Source organism: Pholis gunnellus (assembly GCF_910591455.1).
Source record: "Pholis gunnellus genome assembly, chromosome: 15".
Classification (NCBI taxonomy): domain Eukaryota; kingdom Metazoa; phylum Chordata; class Actinopteri; order Perciformes; family Pholidae; genus Pholis; species Pholis gunnellus.
This window is the reverse complement of record NC_136542.1, coordinates 19,779,654-19,795,515: the sequence shown is the minus strand read 5'-3', so window position 1 is coordinate 19,795,515 and position 15,862 is coordinate 19,779,654. Positions and strand designations below refer to the sequence as shown.

The window sequence follows — 15,862 nt, the reverse complement described above, 5'->3', positions numbered from 1 at the left end:
TTTTACAGTCTGTTGTTCACTCTTTTATGTAACAATTAGTTTTTTTACTGCTGCCATCTCTGAATCTCGATGGGAAATATTCCTGGAAAAATAATGGTTGAATTATTAAATACAAGAACGTAGAGGCTGGAAGTGAATCATTCTGAAGAACAGCACATTTTTTGAAAAGCTCAGCATAACAACCAAAGCAGGTCACCAACACGGAGTTATGGAGGCGAGGCATAAAAACACCTTGTGACTTTAAGCCTTTTGCAAAGAGCCACCAAACAAGCTCTCAACACCGGCAGTGAAAATGTGCATAATATATTTTACTTTAGGCGACGTCCTCTCTTGTGTTTGCGTTCTTGTGACCTAAACCCTCCACAGGAACTACAGCAGGTACAAGAAAGACAACTTGCGGACACACGCGGTCCTCTGTACACCGTGCATTCACACAAACACAAAAACAACCCAAGAACAAAGAGAAAGGAAAAGGGAATAACAGTTTGACGGCTGCCGAGCTGCGAGGCAGAACACACCCCGGCAGATGTTCAGGCTGCATCCGAGCTCGCATGACGGCGGATACAGCCTCCACACACTGCAGCACTGTAGAGCCGCATCTCCTTCAAACGCCGCCTCCACTGTCTTTTACGGGCACGGGTTCCGAAACAGTTTGAAACCCAAAGTTCCACAGTAAACTTCCAGGTTTAGTGATTTTAACTTTCAGTAGGATGCACACATTGTTCGGCCACAAAGAAGTCGACATCGTAACAGTCGCTTGTATACTCTTCTAAATAATGCACACATTCATCAAACCTTGAAAAGTCATTTTTCTTTTCTAATAAACAGAAAATCCTTCAAACATTGGGAATGCAATTAACACATTACGATGGAATTATTATGGCCTAACAATCTAACAGGCAAACTGGAAATGCTATGCACATGGCTGTGTTATTAATGCACTAATGAAATCACCTTCACTAATAGACAATACCTAAATGGTATGTTTTACACTAAAAAAAGGTCTTTTGATTGATGTTCAATTCTTGTCTTTTTAGTAGAACAATAATTGTAAACCAAGTTATCGATGAGATGTTTTTGTTTGGAAGTGGTTTGTTTCACCCTGAGTAGTGTCTTATATACTAAGTATATGTCCACCAAGCAGCTTAACCAATCAGAGCCGTGGGTCTGAAACCCAGGGCAGTAAAAGTCCACAGACCACGACTGCTCCTTCAGCTTATTGCTGAAGGCACTTTAGATCCTCCCCTCATCTGTTTCTAGAGCTGGACACAGCGTACAGTGAATCAGTCTGAAAGTGCAAAAGTGAGGGGGGCAAGAACAGGATTTAGAAAATTGAGGTTATTCAGTCCCAGTGGAAATATCTGCTCTACGTTCAAGTGGTGGCCAGCTTCACATCAGAAACGTAATACTGTTGGCCACAATAACATCATCACAAGGTGCATCATTCAAGTCAGGCAATTAAAATAAATTGGTTGAAGTCAGGGAAAGACTTTACAGAAACAGTGGAAAACCTTCTCACGTCCTGCGTTGTCCGAGTTACATGTATCCATCCACCGTATACACCGTTACACCCTAACGTCCTCTCTGCCATGTGATCCTTTGACGTTCTGAAATCAAGCATGCTGTATGTACTTGACCCTTCGCTGAGCCCCGCCCCCTGCTGCTACGTTACCATGGAGCCCATACTGTCACTAACTGCATTTTAAAGAAATATTATCAAACATTTGCAAAAAAAGGTGGTTTCAGAGAGAGGCAGAGAGAAGAGTCTACGGTATATTTTATAGGCATTTATCCAGGAAGTCAAAGTGATTGAGCAGTGGAAACAGGTTAAAACGATAAAGATAGAAGCTAAAGCTACAGATCACAGTGTGATACCATCACCTGGTGATCTTCTTTCAACTTCTGTGAGTAAAACATGCATTTGCCTGCTGGTTTGCACTGAGCTTTGTAGTTAGTTGCTGTTGGATTGATTTAAAATATAGCCAGTCAGAAAACTGAGGAGCTCATTCCTCACACACTTCCCTAAAATATGAATGGTAATCTTTGGGCTTGTGGAGGATTCCCCATCGTTCCAAGTCCAAGTCACTGTGTTTAAGTCAAAGTCGAGTAGCAAGTTGTTTTTAATGTAGTCAGATTTGTCATTCAGGACCGAGTCCAAGTCATGTAACTCGAATCCACACCTCTGTTCTGCACGTCTCCGGTCTTGTCTTGGCTCTTGTGTGACTTAACTGCAAGAATGGAATGGAAGGCGTCCCACGTCTGCTTTTCCTGTGTGAACTTTCGGACCCTTCACCAAAACCTGCACCTCACTGTGGAGTTTGAACACTTTCGGGTCCCCTACCGCCGCGCCCGACCAAAATACTGACAATTGTCACAAACACGGGAAACCCAGCGGCCCGGGGGGAAACTGTTATCGAGTTATTGGCCCGGATCACGAGAGCGGTGGTTAGGCCTCTGCTGCGAGGCGTTCACGCTCCGCCGATCAGAGGCCGACCGCAGCCAACAGCTGCCTGCCGGGCCGGCCGGCGGAGAACACGTCCACGCTAAATGAAAAAGAAACCTCTCTCCGCAAGCAGAAAAGATGGTAGTGTTGTGTTTAAGTGCTGTCCCTTTCCACCCCAACCCCACCCCCCCACCCACATCCATTTGCCATCATTATGTACTACTGCCCCCTACTGCGGGACCGTGGCTGTGGCGCCCTCAAGGTCAGTGTCTGTGTGAGAGGGGGGGTGGGGTGGAGAGGAAAGCCATGCAGGGGGGCCCTTTACTCCTGAAGAGGCTGGAACAATCGATGGCGAGCCACCAGCCGCCACGGGGGCCCCCCGAGGGCCCTCACAACACTGACATTAGTGGAGATGTCTTCCTCCATGGGGACGGTGGGCTGTTGGGAGTTAATGAGGGCGGTGGGGGGTACCATCAGGGACGGTCCAGAAGCTCGAGGACAAGTGTGGATGGAGGGGGGGGACAGCTCGTCAGCAGCTTCTCATGTGTGAAATGTTCTCCTGTACACTCACTCTGATGGAAACTCAAGACGATTTGACGCTGGTTTCACAACTATTTGAAAAAATGTCCGTCATAGCCGAACGCTGAGAAATGTGACATTTCAGCAGCAGCACAGAGATGGACAGGAGGACAAAGAGCTGCACTTATTTGCAAATGCAAGCCCGCCCCCCCGATATAGATTTGACCACATCTATTCAGAAAATGTGCCGTCTGCTCTTAAACATATGCATTAGCTCAGCAGTGGTGCATTTATTCCTTTAAAGGTCAAACGTGACATTCACGTTCATCTGGCTTGAGTGTTTAAAGTAGTTGCATCTTCAAAAATCCTTTTTTCTTTCAACTCAAGTTAATGCATCACAACTGGGCTTTCCTCACTAAAACCCTTCACAGGTCTTCACTCCAGCAGACCAGCGACTTCACTCCTTTTAGAAGGAGGCGGAGTTAATCTGTTAATTAAAACCAGAAGATTGACAATTTAACTTCCTCTTTATTACAATAGATCGGGCTTCAACCACACCAAATACAATCAAACATCAACATGTAGCAGTGTGCGACAGACAGAAACCATATAAAAGTTGAAAAGGAGACTCTTAAGAAGCAGAGGAGCGCCAGGAGGACTGCTGGAGGAGTGTGGCGGTGGCTGCTTAGGGGCTGCTCTTCTTGGGTCTGCCTCTGGATCTCAGGACCAGTCCAGGTGTTGTCTGGGTGCCCGTGTCTACCAGTCTGGATTTGGGGTCGCTCGCTTTTCCAGTGCTGGATACCTTCTTTGGTCTCGCAGTTTTTTTGGGACTTTTCTTCACTCCATTGACTTCTGTTGAGGGAAATTCATCATGTTCAAGCACTGTTCTTCATGTAATCATTTGACAGCTGCTTGCTGTTACTGATGTCTTTGACTTCTGTCAGTGTGAACTTAGTTAACCGTGGAGACATTGTGACTGGTAAAGCATATTGGGTTATAGGTTCATTTAAATAAAAGCACAAAGACTCTTTGAAATGCGGCTCATTAAGTCAGTGGAACACTGGAGAAAAAGGAAAAGGCGTCTCTTCCATTTCTTGTAGAGTGGTTAGTTACCAGTTGATGGTTGTCAGGCTATCAAATGGGAAAATGAAGGAAGGAAGCTGACACCCCTAACACTGATGCACTCCTCTTCTTCCTCGTTAGGAGCTGCCACAGCTGCTCTGGAAGTCTTTTTAATTTGTTCAGATGAAACATCCATCTCGGAGACTTCAACCTCGACTCCGGTGAACATGGAGAACAATAGAGACGTGAAGGCCGCTGGATCATCATTGCGTCACTAGCGATCGACGCTCTGCAGAGGAAGAGGTGGGGGGGAGGGGCTTACCTTCATATAGATACCAATGTTTCATCAACCATAGCCAGAATAACCACGATTAATGCTTTGTACGTGTTGGGGGAATCCCAGGTGCCGATGTGTCTGGGTTCCTAAAGTCAGCTGAAGGCACTCGGTAACGTTCAGCGTATCTAGCGAGCCACACGCTGGCTGGTCCTCCACGGAGGTATGAACCCCAAAAGAAACGAGTCTTTGCAGTGACTATGTATGCAACCACGCGTAAAGTTGGCTTTGCATTTGGTCACATCTGCTTGACCAATCATGATTGACAGCACGGCTGGCAACCAATGAAAGTGCCTTGAACTTGAATGACGTACCAGTAACTCAGCAACAAAGAATAACGGCTCCTGCTGAGGAAAAGACTAAAGAAGGAAATATTTACCTTTTTTCTTTGTGACTCTCTTTCTCTTGACGGGTCCTCCGTCCGTCTCACTCTCATCTGCTTCATCGGACACCTTCATCTTTCTCTTGCTGGTCTTCTGGAAGAGCAAAATGAGGGGAGGGGACATCAACTAGTTAGTGACGAGAGGAGAATGGGGGGGGGGGGGGGGGGGGGGTAATACGATGTGTACCTCAGTGTGTAGAAGTGACCAGGCTCTGTAAAACAAAATGTAACTCATATATAGATACATATTTATTAAATTGTCATTTATTATTAAAATGAACATAAACCAGCAACTTCAAAATTATCTTGAATTACAATTAAACCTTTTAAATGAAGCAGCAAATCGGACTTAAACAGGAATTCATATTCCAGATTATAATTGATAGAGTAGAAACACATGAAGTAAATAGATCAGGCACCCCATCCAGCTATTTGAGTCAGTCTCAGCCAGATATCAGACATCCGTGTCCACAAGTCTTTCAAAATAAGACAACTGCCACCTGCAGAGTACAACACCGTCCTCTGAATGTTTAAATGGAGACATTTTAGTTTTCAACCCAAATCCAGAAGCAGAGTTTGTAGAAGCTCTCACGGTGCCTCCAGTGTCATCTGATGAACACTGAGGCCTTCTGTTTGGAAAGACATCTCACCAGCCACCACGACCAGATACTAACCCGTCAAACCATGTGCTCCGCTGATTAGACCACATCAAACAGAAACACTCGTGAGATTAAACAGTGAGGTCAACAAAGATGGAGGCCTCTCAGAAGCACTGCTAGTGCAGCACAGAGTTCCCCATCAACCAGGACTGCATGCACTTAATGAAGGCAATCAACTCCTCCCCCTCCTTCCTGGGCCTCTATAATGAAGCTACACTCTGAGCCTGCACCCCCCCCCCCCCCCCTTACATTTTTCCCTCCATTTTGACAATTGCTACCCCATGATCACCACACGGCGCCCGCTGAGGTGAACAGATTGGCGGGATAATTATATACAATAACCAGCGCTAGGGCCCGGTAACCTTTCGGATGAAAACTCCATGTCCCCGGTGACATCTTCCATATGCACCGAGAGAGAGAGAGAGAGACATTTATATATACGAGAGTGTGTGTGTGTGTGTGTGTGTGTGTGTGTGTGTGTGTGTGAGAGAGAGAGAGCGAGACAGCGAGATAGAGAGACAGACAGACAGAGACATCTTGTTATTGTTCATATAAAAATATTGATGAGTGAAGTGAACATTTAAGAAACACGTCACTGAGAACTGAAGTACATCAGACAACTAACAACTCACTTCAAGACATTTTAATAATTCATAAGCATTTATATTGATAAGATTAACTGTACCCTTTAAAAAAGGACAGATGGGAGGACGTTTTTTAACCAAGGCTTAGTAATACAAATAACTACCGCAGTACTAGGAAGCACCGGTGGCTGACGGACCGTGACAGTTTAGTTTATTTGACATTAAATAAAGATGAATGAAGGGATGTCATCACAGAGAAATGACAGAGGACAAGAGATGGAGGGGAGAGAAAGAAGCAGGACTGCATCAGATGTACCGTCAGCCATCACATTCTGTTTTATTATGAACGTTTGATGTTCTAACTTTACTGGATGATAAAGACATATTCTAACACTTCATAATTAAAGATGAACAACATTTGTACATAACTGTATTAAGAACATTCCTGCACTTCAGCCTCTTTTACTGGATTTGCAGTAATATTTGTATACGTTAAATAATATCTAAATACAACCATGCTCTTCAGCATGAGGTCACACTTCAAGAAAACACTATAATTTACTTTAACAAAGTAAAAGGATAATATTTCGTATTTCTGATGGTTTACACTGACTTCAGAACGGTTGAAATGATCTTTAGAATAAATAGTCTGGAGCGTTGTAGACCAGCTGCTTTAACCAAACAACTAAACAGTATCAACGGCAAAAACTCGTGATGAGGGATCTCTAAAAGTTATCGTTGCTCCCTTTTTGCTGTTGTCCTGATCCGATCTGTGACGCTGCTGAGCAGGTAGAGAACAGTGAGTTTAGAGCTGCCAGCTGAGGTTGAAACCAACACAAAGCGATGAGAGTGAACCTGAACAGTAAAGCTGTGGGCCAGCGAGCTACACAAGGAGCGGACGCTCACTATGAAGCTATAAAAGAGTATATTTTGCTGATAATACTTCAGTACTTTTACTTCAGTACCATTTGGGATGCAGGACTTCTGCCAACACCTCTGCGGTAGCTTAGCCAAAGGGCTAGCCATAGCGCAACATTAGCCTGTCTACATGGGCCACACGGTACGACATGATTGACAAGCCTGTGGTGTAACAGACTGTAGTTAATCTGTGATCTGTTGTGTGTTTCAGAGTGTGTGTGTGTGTGTGTGTGTTCACCTGGGCGGGGGGTGAAACACCTTCACTGACGGGAGTGAACTTCAGCTTGCCGTCATCTTTAGCCTGGATGGCCTCCAGTCCGGCCTGCAGGATGCAGCGCAGCTTCTCGTACGGCGGTTTGTCTTGGTACCCCACAGACTTTACCTCCTCCATGAACTTCTGGATCTCAGCTGCAACACAACAGAGCGACAACGTGGTCATCGTAAACTACAGCCTGCAACCAGCTCCTTGCCTCTATGCCACCATCAGGGGTACCGGGTAAGTGTGTCTCTCATATCTTATTTGTGTTGTGCTCGTCTTTATTTTGTTTGTACACCGCCTACCACCGTTCAGTCTTGAAGTGCTTCCGTCTGTGCCTCGTGACGGGGGGCTACATAAATGACCCTCACTGGACTCGGCGTCTCTCTCTTCGTCACCATAATGTTCTCCTCCGGTCGCAGCGTCCCGCCTCATTCTGTGCGGTGTGACTTTTCCTCAGACCTGCCACGCGGTCACAAACACACTCACAGATGGAGTTGTAAACAACACTTTGGTTGTGCTCAGCGGAGCAGAAGGAAGGAGGTGTGACGCTCCGCGTTCCGTCTCCTCCGCCTGAGCCGACGCGCTGCCTGCAGGTCAAAGTGCCAACAAGAAAATGGCAACTCTTACTGCCGCGAGACAACAGACGCCAAAGTCGCCATTTACAGTCGGAACTCTAAATGTTTACTGCGGCGTGTCGTCGGGACTTCTATCCTGATGAGAATCCAGCAGGTCTCACTCTGAAGGGCTATAGTTGGTGTGGATAAATAAAATAAATAAATAAATAAATAAATAAATAAAAGATGGCATTCCTTTTGACAGACAGGGATAGTGTTCTCTCTGTGGAAGTCTGATTCAAAAGACATGCAGTCTATGGCTAGGACTTGTCTATGAAATAGACTCTCATATGCTTAGAAATGATGACAAATTGATCAGAGAATAACGCAAAGACTCCAGATGTACATACCGTCATTGTATTGTGAAGCTACTGCCACAAAAACTAAAGTTAATTTCACGTTCCTGGTGATTTTTACCTCAACGATTCAGCATCGCAGCATGGCAGTTAGTCAGTATTTGCGCTCCCATTCATGGTTTGGACTCTGGCTTCTCATTCATTATTGTACAACTTTGAACAGAACTTATTGGATGGGCTAATTACAATCCTGCGACAGTCACAGATACCAAAATTATTTATTTTAAAACATGATATATTAGAAGATTTTAGTCATTGATTGCCGTCTGGACGAAACGAGAATTTAAACAAATATAACAAAAAAAAAGATGAAAAGAAATGACCATTTAGTGATATTGGGCTATATTTAAAATCGACTTAAATGAGGAGGAAGCAGCGAGGACACTTTGTGTGTGTGTACACCTCTGTGCACATGTTGGCTGGGTATGGTGAGGGGCTTTGGTCTGGACCCTGTTCTATTAATGCTCATTGTGTCTAAGGACTGGTTCAATCCTCATCACACACAGCTGGAAGCTACAAACAACGCTGTACTACCGGGCTATTAAGCAGCTGGAGGAAGTGGAGGGTCATGGGTAATACTAGCTAATTCTTTTACTGGTTTATATTCTTAATAGCCATGACAAGTCTGTCTTTCTTACCTGGCTTGTCTTGAGAGGAGAAACACTTGGTCATAAATTCAGAGATATTTTCTTGGCTCCTGTAAGAAAAAACAACAAGCGGCGAGATTATTAGTATTTTTTTTTCCATAAAAGTTTGAACATTCTCAGTTTAATACCACTCACAAACATTTTCCTGCCTAGATGCAGTTCAGTGACAGAATGCAAGAGCATGCAGGTGAGCCCCTCCCACCTGATCTTGGAGTCCCTGACGTAGAGCGGGTCCTGCAGCTTGTCCTCCCAGGGCAGCCGTCCACACAGCCACTGGACCATGCAGTAGCACAGGATCTCCAGGTCGCTCCGCCTACACGCAGCTGGAGCCAAACAAGCACATCAGAGGAGGCAAACACTGGCAGCCGCTCGCACTGCCATGAATAGCAACAGCAGCATTACGAGGGGAAATGCAGCGTTACCACCATTGTGAATGTTTCCATCTTACAACAAATCCATTATAGGAGGAGTTCCACATTTTGGAAAATGATTGAAATGAGGAGATTCCTATCAATCCCATGCGGCTTGGGGAATTATGTTCTCAAATGTATTTTTAATCTAAAATGTGTTATACGAGTGGTATTATGAAAAATGTCGGACTTCAACAGATTTACCCTGTAAAACAACAGTAATTATAAGTTATTTTAACAGGTACATACAGTTCATTACATTTGACTTCTGTATTTCCCCAGCCTGAGGATTTAGGAGCAGAGGCCGGCTGTGAAGCTCCTGAGGAGCCACTCGGGGTTCAGTGTCTCTCTCAAGGAAAATTGAATGTTAAGACAGGAGGTGGAAGAAGTGAACAAAGATGGATTCTTCCAATTAACAAGTTGGAAGGCAGTTTTTTTAGCACTTGGGAGACTGCCTCAAAGTGAGGAAGTACATCTGCTACGAGCTACGAGTAGCAGCTAACGTGGCCTTCTCTTTCTGCCTCGATAACCAAACCAAACTCATACGGAGCCTTTCAAGAGGAAAAGGTACCTCACATGAATAATAACACATGTAATGTTCATGTTTCCAGGTTCAACATCCCACCTGTCAGTTTATCCTCTGTGTGTGTGAGACCAGATCACAGAATCAAAGCCCTGGCAGTCAGCTTTAACGTTACAGAGCTACTAGTAGTGCACGTGTACCTACTTGCTCCTTTGTGGGCGTCGATGCTCGTGAACTCGATGGTACCGTCGTGACATCTCTTGGGGTCCTCCTTGTACTCTTTTATGACACTGTCGGGCGCGTACCTATATGCCAGCCCATAATCGACCAAGTACACCTAGAAAGTGACACTGATTCAGACATGCACAGAGACCATTCAACACTCTATACATGTGCGCTGTTTCCAGGAGGAATTTAAATTGCAATTCCACCTACATAAACTTTATTGTTATTATTAAGTCTGCATTGTGCATATAAGCCACTGTTGGTTATTGAATTTAATTAAGAAACATGCAGAAATAAGACCAAACATACATCTCAGTGACTCCAGGGCAAAACATAAAAGTAGCAGACACAAATAAAAAGAATAAAAAAACAACCGTACCTAATATTAAATCCTGAGGGGCCAGGTTTTTAAATTGTCATTTATAAATAGCTCTTTAATAACACTACCAATGATACATTATTAATCATCAAATTAAATATTTGTCCCTGCCTTGTTTGCTAGAAAAAGCGCTTAGCTGCTGCCATCTAATCTCCCCCACACACACACACACACATACACACACACACCCCCCCCACCCTCCTCTCCAGGCCTTAATTGAATCTAATGAAGCAGCACAAGCGTGTTACGATCAAAAAACCCAATCACCTCGCTGCTTCAGGCAGCAGTGCTGGGGTCAGAGGAGCCCCTTAGATCACCAACATTAACAAATGTTTCAGGCTCTGGAGACTCAAAAGAGGACGCGATGACTTTAGTCACAGGAAGCTCTAACTTCTACTGACCTGGTTGGGATCGCTGTGGCTCAACATGAGGTTGGATGCCTTGATGTCAGCATGCACATACTCGTGGTCATGGATGTACTCCAGAGTCTCCAGCTAAACAAGGAAAAGAAAAGCAGGTGTTAGTGCAGGAGGGAATGTGAATGTACTGGAGGTGGGCAGAGGAGATGAATGACATCTGAGCAGTTTGGACAAATGTTGAAAGGACGCTCTACTGCAGCCGTACAGCAGCATCACTGCAGGAGATGGAAGACGGCGATCGAGTGACTCATCGGGGTCGCACAGCTAGCGCCTATTTTTTTCAGGCATATTCCAGTACTTTATATTCCTATTAAGGGGAGACACTGCAGGTGAATGTGGTAAAAAAACACACAGTTGATAACTTTTATATATATATATATATATATATATATATATATATTTTTTTTTTTTTTTTTTTGTTCTGCGCTATGTAAAGCGTCTTTGGGTATTTAGAAACGCGCTATCTAAAATTAAAGTATTATTATTATTATACCGGGGCTTCATTGACTCAATGAGCATTTCAAAGCGCTACATTCATCCAGTTTTAAGGTTTGTGTTTTGCCGCCTTGCCTTTAATTCAATTTGCTGAAGTTAATTGCTGCATATTGATCTGGTCACAGGTGGCCACCGATGGTTATCAGCTGATATTAATAATAATAAATAATAGTTTGATCTTTAGTCTGAATAAAGGACGATCAGAAGAGTCGATCAGATTCCGAACTGAAGCATTTACGACAGTCCTTTGTCTGCTTTCTTGTCATGTATGAATGCCAGCTGTCTGTGAAAGCCATTGCAGTTCAGTGGAAAACATGAAAGCGAAGTGAAACCATGTGATGATGAAATAACCAACCAGTCGAAGACCGAGCTGCAGGACCAGTTTTCTGGGGAACCTCCTTCCACATTCTTCAAACTTCTTCTGCAGATCTGTGCCGAGCCGGTCGATGACCATGAACCTGTACCTGGAAGGCACAAAGAACATACATGCCCCGTTACTAAACCGCTGGTGTCCCTGTGTTATCTGCAGTAAATCAATAGATTATGTGACACAGCACAACAGCAGAACCTTCCAATGGACCAATCATTCATTTCAGATCTGTCAGACAGGGTTCCTGCAGCTTAAGGCAAATCAGATGTGAGGCTTTTTGGAATGGCTACATTGCTATTATTATTATTATTATTATTATTATTATTATTGAGTCAATAATCAAATTCATTTAGAAAATAAGTCTGTATATGCAAAAGCTGTTAAATTAATAAAGACTTTAAATCTTTTCATGAACTGCGACTCCCCCTAAGCCTGGAACTGTTCGTTTCCAAAGAAAAGTCAAAATCCTTCATCAGGAGTTGTTTTTCTCTTTTGTAGGACTATAAGTGTGCTGGAAGATGAAACTAAAAGTGACCAATGACACACGTTCCCCCGGTGAATGGGTCCTCCTGGTCAGAGCCTTACCTTTTCCCTCCTCTCTCATGCAGACCTGAGCCCCAGTACCTGGGAACACCCAGAGTCTTCAACTTGTGAGACTTCATCCAGCTCTGAACTGCAGGACGAGAGGACATTCATCAGAAGAGTTTTATGGCCAAACTATTCAGAAAGCATGCGTGTAAATCTCTGAAATGTACATCATGTAAATCACAGACAGCACACAGCTAACTGGAGCTGGTGTAAGTGGGTGGTGGCTGTGATGCTCAAAGTAATAAGAGTATGATTCTGTTGGGGGGGGTTGTCGGGCAGCGCGGCCGCAAGCTAATCTGCTGCTGGGACAAATATTTACCAACAACGTGAGATTCCAGCATGAATAAAATATGAGCCTTTGGTTCCTTAGTAATATAATAGTTAATTGTCAGGGGAGATTGACATTTGGATTGTTATTATATAAAATGCAAAGCTGTGGCCTGGGGGCCAATGGAGCTGCCACCAAAAGCCTCCCTTCCTCTGCAGGGCCCCTCCGTGCCTCTGCTACAAGATTGTCTTTTTTAATTAAGAAAGTTGGCTTTCTTTTATTTGTTTGCCCTGGTGGTGAGAGACTGTGTTGTGTTATGATCACACGGCTCCCTTTAGCTTCGTGTCGTACTGCTAGGTGTCTGTGTGTGTGTGTGTGTATAAGGAATGATAAGTCGACTTACTCAGGTCAGGCTTAGCAGCTCTCATGTAGAACTTGAGCTCAGAGAACAGCGGTCCATTGTCACTGGGCTCCTGTGGACACAACAACAACTGCATTTATGTCTACACTCAACTCCACCAGTGTGAGCGCTGCAGGAACAGGTGCAGGTCAAATGATGAAGAACTATTCAAAAAGTCCTGTGTATGACTGTTCACAGTCCCAGACCTCTACAACTAGTCCCAGACATGTACAACTAGTTCAGAGACCTCTACAACTAGTCCCTAGATAACATCTAGTCCTAGACCTGTACATCTAGTCCCTGTCTTGTACAACTAGTCCCCACACCTCTACAACTAGTCCCCAGACCTCTACAACTAGTCCCCAGACCTCTACAACTAGTCCCCAGACCTCTACAACCAGTCCTCAGACCTCTACAAGTAGTCCTCAGACCTCTACAACTAGTCCTCAGACCTCTACAACCAGTCCTCAGACCTCTACAACCAGTCCCCAGACCTCTACAACTAGTCCTCAGACCTCTACAAGTAGTCCTCAGACCTCTACAACTAGTCCTCAGACCTCTACAACTAGTCCCCAGACCTCTACAACTAGTCCCCAGACCTCTACAACCAGTCCTCAGACCTCTACAACCAGTCCTCAGACCTCTACAAGTAGTCCTCAGACCTCTACAACTAGTCCTCAGACCTCTACAACCAGTCCTCAGACCTCTACAACTAGTCCCCAGACCTCTACAACTAGTTCTCAGACCTCTACAACTAGTCCCCAGACCTCTACAACTAGTCCAGTCAAGTTTACTTTTTCTTTTTTTTGCTGGAACCTTGTAATTTGGCCCCAGCAGTGCCAGCACAGAGCTCTCATTGAAATGAAGAAGAAGAAGGATTTGGGATGTACTGCTCATGTTGGTCTGAACACAGCCTGGGGGCTTTGACACACCAACCAACTTCAAACAAATAGCAGCGACAAAGACTGGCAGATGTGTCGTCTGATGTCTTCTGTTAACAGTTGCACATGAGCACAGTCCAACGACTGCACACCACAGGTTAGAGGGTGAGAAATATGGACACGGTCCCCTATCACAGTGTATGGTGATATCGAAACACAACATGATACCATTCATGATAGCATTCCTTGACAGTTATTATTAAAATACTCTGTTTTCAGTTAATAAAGTGCACTACATACCTGACTAATCAAGACACTCTGGCACATTAATGCAAATACAGAAATATTATACAAGATGTAATATTTCAATACTGCTGTTCGGGAAAGGCAATTGTATTTATTTAGAATGCTTTCTTACAAAGAAACTCAATGTGCGCTACGTTAAAGGATGTAGTTAAGTGCACATGTGACGTGGATGACAGAAAAAGACATGTTAGAGGTTGTTTAGAGTCTTACCACTTTGATGACATACGGAGCTTCAGCACCCACTGCTTTTGCAGAATTCTCATCCGCTGGGGACGAGAAAGGAATCATTTCACAAGTTAGAGGAACGTTAAACACATTGTTGCAATGGCAGGCTTTGCAGGTTCTATCCTGCACAGCAGAAAGTTACATTTAAACACATGGAATAGCTAAGCATTATAAATTATGCTGTCTTGTTTGAGAACAAGTCTGCAGTCAAATCATCTATAGATGTCTTTTCACATTACACGTTTGACTTTTGAACAGATTTATTTCCATCTATTATTACCCAGATAGATGAGACCGAAGCCCCCCTGGCCGATCGGAGCCCCCAACTTCCAGGTCTTCTTCCCGGTGTCTGTTAGGACCTCGCCGGGTGGGAACTCCTCTGCCAGCTTCCTCTTAGCTGGAGCTCGGCCTTTCCCTGCCGCCTTGGCTTTAGGAGGCATCTGCAATGCACAGTTATCTAGCATCACATGCTAACGCTAACGTACTCCAGGATTTACAGCCGAATGGATCTTGTGCGTAGGTTTTCTACGCGTAATGTTAGTTACAAGGAGCTAATAGTTACACTGTTAGCGTATGACGCATGTGACCGGAATTCGAACGTATCGACACGTAAATAACACATGAGAAGTTTCACTTTCAGTGCTACATGGGTGTCACGTTCTTCTATTTACCAGTGAAGTTACTAGTGTTAGCTAACCCCTACCTAGCTTCGCACGTTACCCAGTAGTAACGTTCACGTTACCTGCTGCTTTCACGTTGGATAAACATATGTTTAGCTAACACAACATGCCAGTGTGTGTAGTGTAAATATAGCAGTCTCATTTCCTATGACAAAATGGCGTTGAGGGGGAAGAGCAGTTCGAGAAACGCTACGTGAGGTGGCGGACAGAGTAACGTTACGCTTTTATAAATGTCGATTAAAGTTAGCTGTAATGCTAACCGCGCCGTCTCGTTAGCATCGAAATCTCACGTTAGCTGCTACATGAGGTTTAATAAGAACAGCTCCTGGATACCTGCGACGCTGTCCGTTGGACTAAGCATCGCTTTCATGTTGTATTAAATGATAGGATGAATACGCACCTTGACTTGGTGTTTATGGAATGTTAAGCCCTGAGCCGTATGAGGACCAAACTTCCCGCAAAACTACCGGTCAGGAAGTAGCGTCACGACGCTCTGCTATTCTATTGGTCGAGAGTCCGCTGCGTGTCTTACGACAAATGCATAGTAAGTGTATGTGCTTAACCTCAGTGATGGGAATATGAGGTGTTATACATACAGTCTATGGGGTTTATTCAGCAGGTAAGACGGAAGCCGTTCCCTCTAATTCATAGTTAACGTTACATATTCCACAAATGCATTTCAAAGTCAGTGGTGGTTCGTATTTTATTAATGCTTCATAAACATGCAAATGTGATTAACAGTTGTGTCTGGGGTTGCGTGCAAAACGCTCTCGAACATAACGTCAGTCCACTTTGTGTAGATGTTGCATTCCTTACATCTCCTGCTGTTGACTTGTCCCTCGTGCTTCAAGAGTTTTTGATAAATGTGCTTGTAGCCTCGGGTTCTTTTCTTTGGTTGTCAACAGCTGATAAAAAC

The 15,862-nt window shown here is 44.3% G+C and overlaps 1 protein-coding gene across 3 annotated transcripts; it reads right to left on the bottom strand.

Annotated features, from left to right (window-relative positions):
• Nucleotides 1-3,481: 3,481 nt before the first annotated feature.
• Nucleotides 3,482-15,430, bottom strand: vrk1 (VRK serine/threonine kinase 1). 3 transcript variants are annotated; one of them, XM_079175103.1, is made up of 13 exons: nt 15,347-15,430; nt 14,547-14,706; nt 14,252-14,307; nt 12,858-12,927; nt 12,184-12,271; nt 11,584-11,692; nt 10,716-10,808; nt 9,915-10,047; nt 8,980-9,100; nt 8,769-8,827; nt 7,140-7,309; nt 4,738-4,834; nt 3,482-3,814 (listed from the first exon to the last, which is right to left on the bottom strand). In XM_079175103.1, exons 2-13 carry the CDS (start codon nt 14,704-14,706, stop codon nt 3,648-3,650), a joined length of 1,323 nt encoding a protein of 440 aa, XP_079031229.1. In that variant the 5' UTR covers nt 15,347-15,430; the 3' UTR covers nt 3,482-3,647. The 3 variants fall into 3 exon arrangements, with proteins under 3 accessions (XP_079031229.1, XP_079031228.1, XP_079031230.1); XM_079175102.1 differs by lacking the exon at nt 15,347-15,430 and having other exon boundaries at nt 14,547-15,084; XM_079175104.1 differs by lacking the exons at nt 3,482-3,814; nt 15,347-15,430 and adding an exon at nt 3,840-4,313 and having other exon boundaries at nt 14,547-15,084.
• Between the last annotated feature and the right edge of the window lie 432 nt (nt 15,431-15,862).